At 38.9% G+C, this 16,841-nt stretch overlaps 1 protein-coding gene across 3 annotated transcripts in view; it reads right to left on the reverse strand.

The window, feature by feature from the left end:
• BDP1 (B double prime 1, subunit of RNA polymerase III transcription initiation factor IIIB) overlaps positions 1-16,841 on the reverse strand; it is a 52,363-nt gene that overhangs the window by 7,757 nt on the left and 27,765 nt on the right. For 2 of the 3 annotated variants that reach the window (XM_039566740.1, XM_039566738.1), the window contains exons 25-37: positions 16,583-16,770; positions 13,292-13,487; positions 12,069-12,286; positions 10,769-11,159; positions 7,872-7,970; positions 7,544-7,580; positions 7,033-7,116; positions 6,163-6,391; positions 4,834-4,991; positions 4,055-4,196; positions 3,296-3,482; positions 1,958-2,018; positions 237-426 (exon numbers count right to left, since the gene is read on the reverse strand). In XM_039566740.1, coding sequence (XP_039422674.1) covers positions 237-426; positions 1,958-2,018; positions 3,296-3,482; positions 4,055-4,196; positions 4,834-4,991; positions 6,163-6,391; positions 7,033-7,116; positions 7,544-7,580; positions 7,872-7,970; positions 10,769-11,159; positions 12,069-12,286; positions 13,292-13,487; positions 16,583-16,770 — 2,180 coding nt within the window. The remainder of the gene's footprint in view (positions 1-236; positions 427-1,957; positions 2,019-3,295; positions 3,483-4,054; positions 4,197-4,833; positions 4,992-6,162; positions 6,392-7,032; positions 7,117-7,543; positions 7,581-7,871; positions 7,971-10,768; positions 11,160-12,068; positions 12,287-13,291; positions 13,488-16,582; positions 16,771-16,841) is intronic. The other variant, XM_039566739.1, reaches the window with a different exon arrangement.

The following is a 16,841-nucleotide window of genomic DNA, read 5'->3' on the forward strand; positions in this document are numbered from 1 at the left end:
AGAATTAAAGTGACACCAAAATCCCAGCTAACTAAAACACTAACTTTAAAACACCTATGTAATCTTCCTCAAATCTGATTAGAGCCCTTTTTACTTTCTTAATTCTCTAACCAGTCCGTCAAAACTACCTCCTCTTGAATTTCTTCTTTTAAGAAGTTCTAATCTGTACTGCACATTCAGAGAACAATCAAGGTACACAAAAAGTGTTTCACTTTGATAAAAAATAAAGCATTTACCTCTCCACTGCAGTCCCAGTTGTTTCACTTGTACTTATTGGGCTGATAAGTATTGGTGCTGGTAGTACTGGTTCTGAAGTTTGTTCCAGCATAACAGATGCATCAAACTCTTTTGAGTCAGCTGGGATTTCCACCAGTGTTAAAATGAATGTCTGTTCTTCCTCTGGACATCTATGATCATCATTCACTACTATAATTTTTCCAGGGAAATAAAGAAAAAATGGAAAATTATTAATCAAATGCGAAATTACACTGTTCTCTTCATGTCCTCCCTATATGGAGTACTGAAATTTTAGGCACTCATTTCTCATGGAAAAAGGCACTGGGTTTATTCTTGAGACAATAAGCTTCCTGTCTTCTTAGATGAGATACACGTCATCATCTCCTGGTGCCTATTCACTGCAGTGGAATCATGATTACCGTTCAGAATGAGGAACGTTAAAAATGCCTAGTAATGATGAAGATTTTTAAATAGGTGCTCTAGCATTAAAGAGTAATTTCAAGTTTTATTAAACTTGTGTCATGGTGGTCAAATGGCCCTCTGTCTTTAATTGCAACTCTCAGCTATTAAGAGTTACTTCCTTTAATGGCAGATACCTGCTGTTTTGAAGGTAAACACAGGATTTTTCCCCTCACTGAGGACTGGCAGAAGAGAAGCACAGTCTTGAATTTAATAGATGAAAAACATAAATAATTTAGTCAACAAACAGACATTAACAGATAACTGCCAAATGTCATCCATTAGAACTTAAGGAACAAACATTTGTAAAGTTTTCAAAAGGTGGAAAACAACAATGGCACTCCCTTATTTAAGACAGCTCTCAATTATGTAAAACTCTTATTCCAACCACAGCTTGCTTGGGTTCTTTATCTAATTAAATATGATTTAAGATGCTTCAGCCCAAGATTCTTGCAAAAACAGAGCATAGCAACAGATGTCTAAGAAGTATTAGCCTGATCTTTTGCACAAGCTCATGAGTTACAGCTTTGGACTGCAGTTTCCATGTAAAGTTAAGTATTCTGGGCTTCTGACACTGTGACTATCCCATATGTTAGACAAGTAGCGGTTCCAAACCAACTGCATTTCAATTTGTTCTAGGGAAAAGCAGACATCACCTTCATAACTTTCATAACATATCAGTTAGGCATTAATCTGTTGACTCAGTACAGCTAAAGAAGGAAATTTGATTGTCTTACTTACACTTCTCCTCTTCTTCTTTCTCTCCTGCTCCACACTGGCACAGTACAGCCCTCCTACTCACACAACTCTGACAACGGCATTCACTTGATAACTTCATGAGCAACTATAGCTCACTAAGCCAGTGGAAAACTACACAGTTTCTCTCCCTCTGTCATGTTCAGTTTTCGATGGGTGAGTCAGAGGTGCATAAAGGGCTCTAAAACCTGCTATACCTACCACAAGGAAAGCAGCAGGAGCTCACAACAGGGAAAAGAGAACAAGTTTCCCTTCTATTGATATTTAAACTTAATGAAGGGCCATTCAAAAAGTTCCCAAATCTAGTTTCTGTTTACAAAAGAGGCTAGGAAGGGGAATGTCACAGTGCTGTGGATCATTATCTGTGTTAATGGAATAGACTGATTATTCATGTCAATGAAAATTCTTTTTTTTTAATGAAAATTTTAGGTTTTTTACTCTTTTAGTAACTGCAAAATACACAAATGTGGGCTTTTGCTAAACTTTGAATATTAGGACATTATACCTGAAGTTTCTTCTGTGCTGCTTACGCAATGTTGTTGAGCATCCTGAGTACAAGCTTCATTCTAGAAACAACACAGTTGAAATAAAACAACTTAATAAATCTGGGAAATAACTGTAGGAAACAGGAAGAAACAAAGAATGTCAAATGCTGAAGAGCTAAAAAATCTAATCACATCATCATTATTGCATGTGTCAGTTTTCACTTCTAGCTGTTCTAGGTTGAATAGTACTAGCCTGACAAGGACAAGAGACACTGGGGAAATATAAAACTCATATGCAGCTCGTTGTAAACTCATATGCAGCTCATTGTCTGTATTGATGGTTTGTCAAAATAAATTTATACTTCCTACAGGACAACGCTGTCAAAGATGACTCATACAATAAACTGTTCAGTGGCACTAAGAAAGCAGCTTTCTACAACCCTTAACAAACCACTGAGTGCCAAAGAAAAACACCCAGCTCTGCAGCTCATCTATCCCTTGCCTTTTATTGTTTGCCCCTTTCCCCAAACCAGGAATAATCTACTGCAAGTTGCCTTTTCTCATACTCTCTGCCAGGCCTGTAAGAGAAACATCATTCTTGCACATTGCTCCTAACATGAAATCAGCCTTGACACATCTGTGCCAAACAAGCTTCTGTGCATCAGCTGTTCCACCATAACTACGTGCTCACTGATCTCAGCCAACACTAGAAGGAAGCCCTGAGGAAACTGCAAATGAACCTTTCTCTCATGAAGAAATAAGGTAACTCTCATTTATACTAGAATACAGACACACAAACCACTGCAAAGAAATGGATGTGAAAGACGTAGTGCTTGGCCATGACATACATGATGATGATATAAAGGATATAGAAGTATGTAAAAATATGCAAAATTTGTGTCTGTCATATAATAATATGCCTATAAAGCTCTTAATTGCTTTTTTAAATAAATGAGAAAGAGCATGACAGTTTGCTTTAAACAAAGCAAATGAGAGTGACAACAAACATGCTCCATCCAAGCAGTAATGTTTTAACTTCAGTTTAATATAAACAAATGTAACAGTAAGAGGTCACACTAAATGGACACATGAATCCTAGGTAATTTCTTCTATCAAGACTCCTTCAAAATTCCTCACAATTTTGCTAAGGCGTATCACTTATTGCTGAAATGTTCTAAACAGAGTCTGCAAAGATTAAGTTTGTCTGAAAGATTGTTTGGATATACTCCTGCAAAAAATCAAGTTTCATTTACCAGCTGAAGTATCTTTAGAACTGGTCAGCACATTTGCACTGAAAACCTCTTTCTTCACAGAATTTCAAAAACTGGACACTTCTGGACTGTAATTAAGTTCTTTACCTGAGTCAAGTTAACTGGACATATATTGTCCTCAAGAGGAAAAGGACTTTGGTCGGGAATTTCATCCACGGAACTTGGATTTGGATAGTCCTCCAGTCCAAGGTGTGATTTTTCAGGTTTCAGTGATGCAGTTAGAGATCTTAAATATCCTGAATTTCCACAAGCATCTCTTATCGGCTTTTCTGTTCTGCAAGGTATATATCTAGTTAATTTGAAACCAAATGAAGATACCCTGTGCATATGCTAAATTCGGTATTATGATTTGTTTAATATGAAGCATATGTAATTACACAGAAACAAAGCACCTGTTTAAAAACTACATCATTCTACTAAATAAAATGCATAATCTTTGAACAGGTCTACATGAAGACTTTCAGGGAAAAGCCTCTGTAACTCCATTAATGGAGGCATTTCTACTGAAAGAACAACCAAGCAGGAAGCCTTTTAAGCTCCTTAACATTTCTAAATGAATCAACTCCTTAACATTTCCTTGCAGTTTCATGAAAGACAGTTAAGTAGTAAGGTAATTACTAAGTTCTGAAATAGCAAACATAAGTTAATGTTCTACCTCCAAAAGCTGTAGCACAATATGCAAGGGAGAAAAACCTAAAGTCTAAACTGTACACTATCTGTATAAACATACACAGTGTCCATGAGCACACTGTTTCCATTACAGTCGCATACTACACTTGAACTTCAGCTGCATATTTTAAGAGACAGCAGGAATAAAGTCAGTTATTAAGTGATGAGTCTTCCTACCTCTCAGTTTTGTCTATTTGCTTGCTAAGTTCCATACTTCCAGTTGCAAAGTCATGAAGAACTGAAGAATCATTTGCAGCTAGTCTGATTGGTTCTAGTTCCACCATCTGCATTTCTGCAGTACCCTTCAGGGCTGTAGGATCTAAGTTTTATAAGAATAAAAATAAAAATAATGTCTTTTCAATCTGCAGGTGTATATACATATTCATATTACCTTTTACATATAACCTTGTATATATTAAAATTTTGTAGTATGTTTATATAGACACATACATAAATGTGCACATGTATACTTGTGTCTTATGTAAGTAAGGCACATACACATATCTCATTTTGCCTTTCATATCTTGTGCATTTTGCCAGTGATATGAAGATAATTAAGAGTTTGAAGACTAACTTTTTTCCAACTGCTTTAAGAATAGAAAACCAGTTCTTTCTATCTCCTCTTCTACTTTTAATGGAAGGAAAAGACAGTAATAAACAGAAAAAAAGTACACTGTATTGGACTGTATTTCTGGAATTGGCAGTTCAGTAATTTAAGTGCTTTCCAGGTAACTTAATACCTGCAGGAAAAAACTGCTACTCAAATTTAATTCAATTTTATGCCAAAAGGTATACTTATGTATAAAAGTATACCAAATGAGTACCCTATGTTACAATGGTGATGTATCATCTGTGAACATGAAAGTGAAGACTTTCAGCTTTGTTTCATTTCATGAATAGATGTGAATCTATCTGAATAACCATTTTCAGAGCTCTAGGATAAGAAACAGGCTTACCAGTTGGAATTTGTTCTAGCTGTTCCACAAGTACATTTGCATTCAGTAACTCCTGCAGTATGTTTTCGTTGGACCTCAGTATTCCAGAGGTTGGCTCAGGCTCCAGGTGTCCACCTCCTGTCAGTCTCATACTATTCGCCACAGGCAAAGAGCTATCACTGAAAGTAAAAGGAAAAATGTCATCAATAGAGTTTTTTATTTTTGATGGTTAGTGAAGATACAAGAGATATGGGGTAGATCAGACAATGAAGACTTGAAATGCAGGCTGCAACTGGCAGAGAAGACAGAAAGCTATTTGGCAGAATAAAAAAAATAAAAATCATCTGCGAATTGAAACAGATAGGTATGCTGCAAACTAGTATGTTTCCAACGTAAAGGAAGAAAATAAAAGAATATTTGAAATGTTTAAATAACAGGAGAAGATCAGAAATCTAATACATACCATATGGTATAAGTTCTGGTTTAATGATACAATTAAACTGGATGCAAAATGAAGGATCTTTGATTATGATTTTTCAAAGAGTATAATCTCATAGTTTATTCAAGCAATCAACAAGTTAAACAGTCTTTCAAATAATACATGGTCACCAGTAGATGTTTGAGGGGTATGCATACAGGGGATGGGTAAAGGCCAACGGGTTACAAAGGATCTGCATAGGGTGTCCTAAAGGACTGTGGGTCTGTCTTTTCTCGAAGTGACTAAAGAAGTGGTTGCCTTTCCAGGGAGTCTTGCTGGGCGATTACGCAATCTCCTTATCTCAGCAGACATCCCTCCAGGGCAGGGGCTGGGCATACCCCACAGATGTTTTCTCTGGAAAAGTGTCGGATTAAGCTGTCTCGTAATTCACAAATGCAGAATTATAAAAAATCAATCACTAAAAACCATAATGATAGAAGATCAACTGGTTTCTTGCCATCTCTTTGCTCTGAATCTTTGATCTACACCCCACAGCAGCAGCGATACTTAAGCTATTTGTCTTGGTCTGATTAGCTGTAGAGAACTATAGGAAAAAGAGCTTGGTAATTAACAGGGATGCAGTACAATGTGGTCTGCATATTTTATTCTCCCCCATGCCTCCCCAGGTAAACTTAATTTCATGAGACAAAAACTAGTTGTAGATCCCCAAAATTACATACAAACACCTCATGGAAGTCATAAGAAGGAGACAAGAGGAGTTTTTGCAGATTACATAGCAAATCAAATAAACTGAGAAACCTTTACTAAAGCAAGACTGCTTGCAAATCAGTAAAAAGGCCAGAAAGAACCTCGCAAAAGTAAGCAGTGTCAGAGGATCTCTCTCACTAAAGAAAATGAAGTGGTAATTTAACCTGGTATCGGTAGCATCCTTCTCTGAATACTCGTCTACACCTATTCCTGTGCCAGTGATTTGATTCTCTACATTGATGTTTCCATCCTCAGAAGGCAGTAATTCCTTGACAGAAGTGTCTGAAGCAAGCAAATACTGACTAGAAGTTCTGTTTTCTTTGGAGTAGGTGTGAGTTACGAGGCTATCAGCCATGTCCAAGTCATCTTGAGCAGGTGCCATGTGTGTTCGTTCTAGTTATAACAATAAACAGAATGGGAAAACTTCATTTAAAACACTCAGGTTTGGCATGTATATAAAGCTATATAACTTCAAGCTGCATTTAACACAGTTTGTATCCTCCAAAGACACAGATTCAAATCCCAGATAAATACAGTCCTCAGAGAACACTTCTGGTAGTAAGAACACAAAAACTAACATTCAACCAATGAAAGCAGATAATAAATGCTACACAAAATCTGTAAAACCCAGGTAATTTCACATTTCATCTAGTTAGGGTGAAACTGCTATGCTTCACATTAAAGGTCTGAAAGATCACCGACAGTTACAGTCATTTAAGCTTGATCCCTTTCTTTTGTCCAGTTTACGTGACCAGATCAATTCAAACATGTGCTTCCTGAAACAAGTTCCACAAACAACTTTCTAGCACTGACGCAGTTGGCAGTATTCAGTAGGGTGCCTGCCTTTTTCCAGCCACCCTGCATTGGCTAGACTTACTATATGTTACAGTGCAGCAGGACTAAAAGCATAAAAGATTCTTGACCTCCTGCTATGCAGCAGCAAGTGGAAGAGCTTTGCAGCCACTGCTCCATCCCTCCTTAGGTGGACCCAGAAAGCACGAGAGCAAGGCTTTGTCTCATAAATCAGATCATACCTTCAGAGCTTGTTTTCAACTGGAAATTTGGATCACCCATTGCAAGTAAAGTCATAGCAGCTTCAGTGCTTCCATCGTTAATTCCTATGAAGTTGTACACACACATTAAAAATCACAAGCGCATTAACCAGAAATCCATTTACCCATATTCAAAAGTATTTGACACTACCACAAATACAGTGAAGTACATATTTTTTAAATTGACCTTACTTATGGATGAAAATGCTTGTAGACAAGCAGCCACTCTCATTCAGCAAATTCAAACTACTGTTAAAACACTGAGCAGCAACATGACTCCCTTTAATGGTGTACTGGATACAGGTGGCAAGGTGTTGGCAGCAGGGGGGCTGCCCTGGACACAGACAGTTCCAGCTGATCCACTGCAGGACACAGCTGAGCCTGAGAGTCAAGATGGTGACACCTTTGGGAAATGTATTTTAAGAAAGAGGAAAATGTGTATATTGGTAGCAAGTTAACAAGAAATACATGAGCAAGATTGTTTCATATCTACCTTTGTCCACATCTGGATTCTCATGTATGGTTGTTTCCTTAAATACAAAGAAAAACAGTATCAAAGTTCTACATAAAATGACTCCATAATTTTTATTTAACACTTACACATAAGTGTGTAAGTGTTAACCCACAGGTTACCCCGGTTTTAAGGCTAACAATATTTACTTACACAATTTTCCCATAGCTGTGCCTCATACTTGTGTGGGACAGGTAGCAGTCTAATAAGCTACAGTTACATTCAGACAGGCAACAAGAGACTGTTGAGATAGCTTTGTATGAACTATGAAACAAACAAAAGACATTCTAACAGCTGTTGAGGTGCTTACTTTTTCTTCCCTCTGTACTACTGGTTGGATAGATGCACAAGAAAGACTTTCAGCATCAGTAGCCACCTGCACATCTGGGATATTCACAGATATTTCCAGCTGTAAAAATAATTTTACAGGTATTTCAGTTCATCAGATGCAAAAGAAGATCTGTCAAATGCAAATTTTTATAAATCTCACATATTTAACAGATGTTCGCCATCTAGAGGGATCCTTTGCAAAAATCATACCTTCTGATTTGAGAAGGAAGCAGTGGTATGAACAGGAGGCTGGCAGTGCTATCTGTAGCTAAGTGGAAGCATCAGACACCCTAAGGCCTTGTTTCTAGTCACTCACTTCTCCACCAAATTAAGTTATGCAGCTGAGATCTTTTATGGTGACTGTTTACCTCAAATGGGTTTTGTTAGTTTTCACTCTTTTTCTGCTTTTTAAGTCTTCTGGAAGGAAAAACAGTTCACACTTATTTCCAAAGCAAGATAGGGAATAGACATACAGACACATAGAAACACACCCACTCACCATTTTACCTATTTTTGTTTCTTCAGCTCTGTGTTTTCACTGAGAACTTCAGACATTTGACATTTTCAGAAATGAGGACTTGAAATTTGACAGAAAGATTATGATATTTCCAGGGAAGTTCTCACAAAAAACACTGCTCAATCTGGGCTGCTCTCAAAGGCTTGCGCTTTTTACAGATACTTTTGACTGACCTATTAAAATTTTACAACAGCTGGGTCCTCAGGTCCTCTGACCACATCCCTCACTAGTACTACTGTCTCCTAAGTGTTAAACCAGGCAACTTGCTTGTCATTCCCCCACATAATACATATTCCACATCTCTGAAATCAAAGGTTCAGCAAAAGTTTCCATGCAGCAGCTTTGCTGCCCATTATTACTCTAGAGACCACTTGGTGTTTTGACAGAGCTTTAAATTATTCTGCAGTTTCACCTGGAGAAAGAAACAGTGTGATTAATTCAGAAGACAATAAAAAGCAGGATTTCAGTGGGCAAAGAGAGGAAGAGGACTAGCAGTAGCAGTAAGCAAAAAAGCACCAGAAAGCAAAAATCACTGAAGTGAATGGAAAGTAGCGATGACGGGGAAAAAAAATAGAAAAATGTCTAATTCTTTGAACACAATCCCTTCCAAGGCCTTGAACAGAGGCCACTGTTCCCAAACCTGCACAGTTCCCTGGCACCAAAAAATGTATGCCATTTCCCCTCTGGTGATTGGTCTAAGTAGATACAATACCATGTGTTGCTACAGTGTTACATGCTCAAGTTCAATTACAGTCTAAGGGTGCACATGAAATATAGGCCTGCACTCCAGGTGTGTAAGTTTACAACTCTACAAATCATCTATGAAAGAGTAAAAATGCACAGTATTAACAAAGATATAGATGGTCTCTCACTGAGAGCATCAGGGACTGTTGATCTACCCCTGCCGGACAGAGCAAGAACATCCTTAAGTGGACTGCATCCCATGGAGAACCCACACTGGAGCATGGAAAAGGAAGGAGTGGATTCCACCACACCACCAAACTCTACTGCAGGAACCAAAGCAACAAGGGCTGGAGATTTTAATGGATATACATTTAAATTTTTTAACCCATCATCTGAGTTGTACATGACAGTAAGAAGAACATGAATCAAGGGAAAGCAGGTCTCACAAGAAACCAGGCAAGCACAGCTGTCACTGACCTGAGCTGGCTTTGGTACCCAAAAACTCAACACAGCATGCCACCTCTCCTGAGCAACCATGTAATACATGGAGCCCAAGGCATGGCTTAAATAACTAAAAAGGCCATTTGATGGACATTATAAGGTGGGGGGCAGGGCACTGACCAAGGGAATGATAGCCATATATTTTTCAAAGAACAGAGAGAGAAGCTGTGGTTAATAAGGATGTACTGGATAGTGTAAGACCTGGGCATGATACAAATGATATGAAATGAAGAGTGAAGACTGTACTGGGCATGGCTGGGATGTATATGCTGTCTTTTGAATTGTGTGGTAACACACCGGTGTTTTTTGCTGTTCCTGCACAATGTCAAAGCTTTTTTTCTATTCTTTTACCCAGCAAGAAGTGAGCAAGGGGGGTAAGCAAGAGATCAGGAGAGCATACACCTAGTACAGCTGACCCAAAATGAGCAAAGGGAAATTCTGTATCCTGTGATAATGTGCTCAGCAATAAAAGCTCAGGGAAAGGAGGGAGAAGAGGAGGCCATTTGTGGTTATGGCATTTGTCTTCCAAAGTTACTCTTAAAAAGATTGAGGCCCTGCTTTCCAGGAAGTAACCTGACAATGGAAAGTAGTAAATAAATTCCTTATTTTGCTTTTTATTTACATGCTACTTTTCCTTCATGCATGTAACTGTCTTTATATCAATAGAGAAATCTTCTGACCCTCCTTCCTAATTTCTCCTAGTCCCACAGGAAAAGGGAGTGAGCATGCAGATGTGTGTGTCTGGCTGCTGCTCTGGTCAGCCTACCTGACAGTTAAAAGTTTCTTGGCAAGGGGGACATGACCTACAGGAACATTTTTGTCATACCCTCATTTCCTAACATTCAAATATGAAATCGAAGTGCTCCATTTGATCCATCTTGGGCCTCAAAACACATGGATAAGAATTGAGCCTGGACCTATATTCAATCCCAGTAAACAAACTGATGAGTACCTTGCAGACCTATATATAGTTGTAAACATAATTACATAACTGGATTTTAGGCTGACGCAGTATTAAGTTCAAAACCAAGTGTATGTCCCAAGTAACATCCCTGCTACTCTCAACACCATTCTTGAACTCAGATAAAACCCAAATACTCAGAGATACAAATAGAATAAAATCTTTTAAAACAATCAGAACAAAATTACGTATGCAGAACCCAGCAACACAATACCTCCTCCATGGTTTCCTGTATCTGCACAGGAATTGGTTTTGGAGATCGAAGACCTATAGGAACGAACACTGGAGCCTTGTTTACTTCCTCTGGTGCAAAGCATTCATCTTCATCATAAAGCTCAAAGTCATCTGCCTCGGCATCCTCCTCCTCTTGAGAAGCCCGAAGGGTGACAAAGGTTATCTTTGAACTTCTGGGTTCCTTCCCAGATTTTCTTCTCTGTGTAGTTTTCAAACTTTTGCCTCTGGTAACACGCACTGTAGCACCTTGCCTTTGATTCCCCTTCTCACTGCAATCAGCTTCGCATTCAGAGGCAGAAGAAGTAGCAGCTTTTGGCTCCAACACATGTTCTGGCAGTGCTGTCCACTTTGATGATCTCCTGAACTGCCCTCTAAAGTACAGAACAAAACCAGTGAAGTCCAAGACATTCCAAAAAGTGGGATACTACAAATCAAAACAAACTCAATTAAAAAAAAAAGTTATCATGACCAACAATGCAAACTATTTACTTCTTTATAGTGACAAGTAAGCATTTAATCAGAAATTTAATTTCTTCCTGTATACATAAAGTACTGATTGTCAATATGTATTAAGCAGTTTCAGAATGCTAGAAATCTTCACAATTAAGCTTGCAAAGATACATAATTCCTTGATGAGAAAAGTATGAAATAATTTTAATCTTGAGGGATGTGGAAGTCACTTGCTTTTTAAGTCATGTTTTAAGACAACTTCAGTTGTTTTTCGCTAAAGCTATACTTGAAGCCCCAAACTACGATACTTTAGTTGATCAGACTATTGTTTACAAACTTCGATAATAACTACTTATCTCCTTTGGTTTCTCAGACAGCATTCTCTTCAATAATCAGTTGATTCTGTTTCCTTCCTCAAAATCATGGGCACAACCACTTTCAGTATCAAAAGTAATTAAAAACATCCCCCCCAAAACATCCTCCCTGGTAAACTGATGGGGAGTGGAAACAAATGTCAGCAGAGGATATTTTTAGCACAAAGTTTCTCTTTAGGTTAATCCCACAATCCTTGTGCCCCCAAATACTCTCAAGTCCTCCCCTGTAAAATCAGGAATTTCTGTTGAAACCATGGGATGGACTGGTGAGAGTGCTGGCTGTGTTCATTTTATCAGAATACAGGCAGGGTAAGAGACATAGGGATATCTGCATGCATCTGCTAAGTTTAGATGGAAGACACAAGAACTGACATGATACACTCACGTAACATACGGCAGAACTATGGCCAATAATTATCAATCAGTTGAGTTTACAAACCAAAACAGTTGTCTTACCTCGTGAGATTGTCTGAATGTTTTTCCTGAGAGGCAGAAAGCTGAGAATCATCATCTTGTTCTACTTGACTCTCACTCTCTGATGATACCCCTGGAGGCTGGAGTATAATGTCCTGCCTGATTCTCTTACAATATGGTTCTTCAACATTCTCTGCAAAATTGTGTTTCCTTGTAGCTTCTGAGAAGGATCCAGCTTCCACTATATTGCTGAAATTTTGCTGAACGGAAGAAATAATTACGACCATATTAAATGCCAAACATTTATAATTGGTTTTGGTGACTTAGAGAACTTAGTTTGAAGATCTTGAGAATGTGCCCAGCTGTCATCTCTGATAACTTAGGACATTTTTACTCATTGTCTTTAATTTTGGGATCTTTAGCAGAAGTGTCATTAACTGGCATTATCTATGATGCCTGAATTCCCAGTGATGCTGGTCGTTAATAGACCAAGACCACGCTCAATTCAGCAAGAGTACCAACTCTTTAGAAGCTGGAAAGATGAATCATTTTCTAAAATTACCTATAAATTTAAAGAACAATTTGCAGGAAGGAATTTTTTTTTCTGCCTTGGGAACAAACTAGGAAGAAAAAACTATCATACTTTATATAAAAGCATTTAAATATTGTTCAACGTATACACAGACAAACATCAGCAACCACAGTTCATCAATTATGGATACTTGGCAAAAATAGTATGTTAACTAGAAGATTTTAGTCATCCATGTAGAAAATAGGGAACACCAGATAAACTTGACTCAGTTATCACTGCATTAGACAGAGATGGAACTAGTCTGGGCTAAGTTAAGCATGCTGAGCAAATTTAAGGTCTGAACTTTGTTCATACTCATTTTTATTTCTAAGTATACTAATACAGATTTTAGGTAGTATCTGAAGTTAGTTAATGGCCTTATTTTCCATTGTTCAATGAATAACAAACAGTAAATTATTTTTTAACAGTGTTAGCATGTGTTTATTATAATGCAAATTTCTGACCATATAAACCATGGAACTTAAGACAACAGTGTGTATTAAATATTTCCACAGATCTTACATTCTAAGTCCATTTATTCAACATAATTTCCAACAGTAAATTAAAAAAAAATTTTAAATAATCACATAACCTTTTCCAGCCGTATACTGGATTTCTGTGCCAGCTATGGTTCTAAGAACTTGGGCAAAAGGATTGAAGTATAACTGGCTCAAAATACATGATCAGCACTTACCACTGATACACCTGTTTTTAATAATACTGAACACTCTTCTTCACTTCTGCTCTCAGTGATGTCCTCTTCTCTGTTTTCACCTTCTTCAGGATAATCCCTTTTCCTAATAAGTCTCTTTAGGTCTCTCCTTGGGTTCCAATGGGGTTCCCTTGCTCTCTGTTCACTTTCCTCTCCAGAACTTAATTTATCATTGGACCTACAAAAACATGTTTCAACTTTTACTTCTGCAAAGTACACTCTATAAGCTTGGCTTACTATCAGATACTTAATACTTCCAGCAAGAAATGAACTTGTGTTTTGAATTTTTATTTGCTTAGTTGGTTACATGCAAAAAAACATAAGGAAGAAAAAAACACTGCAAAAAGGAGGTAATTTGTCTGCAGCAGTAGACCTTCCTGATTACTTTTGGGAAAAATTTTTGGAAGGAAAACAAAAGTCAGAGAGGGTAGAAAGCGTCAGCTATACCAACACAGTACTCCAAAATTAAGCAGCCATAGGAACATTATATTCACTAATTCCAGTGCTCAAGGTTTTAATACTTTCAAAAAGGATACAATTCTTACATCTGTTCAAACATACTCAGATCAGGAAGACAGAAATCTTGGCCTTCTAAATTCATGACTTGAGAAAAAGAGACTAAGAGTAATCCAGAAATTACAGTTTAGTCAACCTCATCTCAGTCCCTGGGAAAGTGATGGAACAAACCAACCTGGAAACTACTTCCAGACACATAAAAAACAACCTAACTTGGAGTAGTCAGCATGGATTTGTAATGGGGAAGCTATGCTTGACCAACTTGATAACCTCTTTCAATGACAGACTGACCTGATAAATGAAGGGAGAGCAGTAAATAGTGTCTGCCTTGACTCCAGTAAGGCTTGTAACACTGTTGAATACTGTCTCTTCTAACAGGCATGTAAGGGAGGTGATGAAGTACAGACTGAAAGTGGACTAAAAATGGAGCTGTCTGGTTCCAAGGTCTGTGATCAGTGACACAAAGTCCAGTTGGAGACCAATAACCAACAGTGCACCCTGTGGGTCAATACCGCGTCAAATCCTGTCCAGTATCTCCACAAATGATCTGGATGATGGGATAAGCTGTAACCTCAGCAAGTTTACACATTAGGCAGATCTGGAAGGAGTTGCTTCCCAAAGACAGAGACACCCAAAGGTTGTACTGGCCTCCAGAGGGACCTGGAGAGGCTGGAGAAATGGACTGACAGGAATCTCAGGAAGTTCAGCAAGGGGAGAGGCAAAGTCCTGTGTCGGGGGAGGAACAACCCAAGGCACCAGCACACGCTGCAAGCCACCCAGATGGAAAGCAGCTTTGCAGAAAAGAACCCGGCTGTCCTGGTGGTCTCCGAGTTGAACATGAACCAGGAAGGTGCTGTGGCTGCACAACCAGCTAATGGTAACCTGGGCTGCAGCAGCAGCAGAAGCACTGCCAGCAGGCTGAGGGAGGTGATCCTTGCCCCTCATTCAGCACTGATGAAGCCACCTGGAGGACTGACCAGTTCTGAACTCCCTGGTAGGAGAGACCTGGACACACTGGAGACAGCCCCTCAAGGGCTCACACAGATGGCAAAGGGGTGGAAGCATCTCTCCTACAACAAAAGGCTGAAGGAGCAGGAGCTGTTCAACCTGGAGAGAAGGCTCAGGGGGATCTCTTCAACAGTTACACAAAAACCCAGGGGGAGGGTGCAAACAGGACGGAGCCACGCTCTTTCCAGGGGTGCCCATTGACAGGACAAGAGACAATGGGCAAACAATGCAAGACAGGAGGTTCCTTCTGAACACCAGGAAATCCTGTTTCATTGTGAGGGTTACCAAGCGCTGGCACAGGCTGCCCGGAGAGACTGCGGAGTCTCCATCCTTGGCAAGATTCAAAAGCTGTCTGGACACAGTATTGGGCAACCAGCTCCAGGTGCTTGACTGGGGGGTTGGACCAGAAGACTTTTAACAGACCCTTCTACCTTCAACCATTCCACGAGTCTGTGAAAGTCTACCATCGTGGAAGACAAGAAGACTGTGAAGTAAAGCCCTTGTCTTGTTAGCACAAAGACTAACATTACACTGACATGATTTCAATGTAATTTATGGAAGAGATTTTAAGCAGAGTTTCAGAGACAGATGCAAAGCAGAAGATAACTTCAGAGAACAGCAAAAGTAAATTGAGACTGCTCTGTATTAATTAAGACTAAGCAAAAGGTAGCTTATAACCCAGAGCTGTCACATGTAAATGGCGCTATCTGCCTCATACGGGACACACATAAAAAGCATCATCACAGTAAGTTCTCCTACTGGAAAGAAAAATTTAAGAGACTCAGAATATATCTTACAGAAAACATAAAAAGAGCTTGCTGTCTACTTGCCACTTCTCGTTTATAAGGGAATGCAAATGGCACTGCTCAGTCTTTGGTCCACATTCATGGTGCGCCATACCCCAAGAATTTATTACTGAGAAATTCAGACAGCCAAATCCTGATTACTTTATTATACTCTCACCCATTAAGAACTTTCTAAATAGGAAAACAGCCTTGAAAAAATCCTGTAATCCTTTTAAAAACTTACATTACTTAAGAATGCCACCTAGTGACTTTCACAGCACACAGTAGAGAACAACTAGTACAGCTCAGAGCCTGTGCTTCCAAAAGCAAGTGCTGTATGAAAACAACTGGACAAATGCACAAAGTTTTTAAAGTACTGTTGTGTCTTAACCCCAGCTGGTAAGTAAGTGCCATGCAGTCAGTCAGTCCCCAAACCACAGGGAGGAGGAGAATTGGAAAGAAAAGGTAAACTGTGTGGGTTTAGATAAGAACAGTGTAATAATCAAAACAAAGTAAAATATAAAATAATGAAAAGGAGAGGCAGACACACAGACAGAGGGGAATGAAATGCAAGGGAAATAAGTAATGCACAATTGCTCACTGCTTGCTAACTGATGCCCCGCCCATCCCCAAGCAGTGTTTAGCAGCCCCTGGCCAATTCCCTCCATTACTGAGCTCGATGTTCCATTGTATGGAATATCCCTTCGGCCAGTTCAGGTCAGCTGTCCTGGCTGTGCTCCCTCCCAGCTGCTTGTGCACCTGCTCACTGGCAGACCATGAGACACTGAAAAGTCTTCAACTCAGGGTAAGCACTGCTCAGCAACAACTAAAATGTCAGTGTGTTATCAATGCTATTCTCATACTGAATCCAAAATACAGCACCGTACCAGCTACTCAGAAGAAAATAAACTCTACTCCAGCTGAAACTAATATAAGAGTTTACTTTGTCAACAGGTAACTCTACCTTTCTGTGGTATCCTGAATGCTTCCTATAGCATCTGTAGATAGACATTCTTCTTGCTCTCCATTGCTATGGCAATTTGGTGATTTTTTAGAAGAACAAAGCGTTTCTGATGTCATGCTTCTTAAATTTATGTCTAGATTGTCATTCCTGGCTGTATTTCCCACAAGCAACAATACCTCCATGTCATCCTTTGATTTGAGAAAAAAACCAACAACAGAATTAGCATAAAATATATCACGTGTAAAAAAAGTATTGGAGA

Source organism: Corvus cornix, chromosome Z (genome assembly GCF_000738735.6).
Source record: "Corvus cornix cornix isolate S_Up_H32 chromosome Z, ASM73873v5, whole genome shotgun sequence".
Lineage (NCBI taxonomy): Eukaryota > Metazoa > Chordata > Aves > Passeriformes > Corvidae > Corvus > Corvus cornix.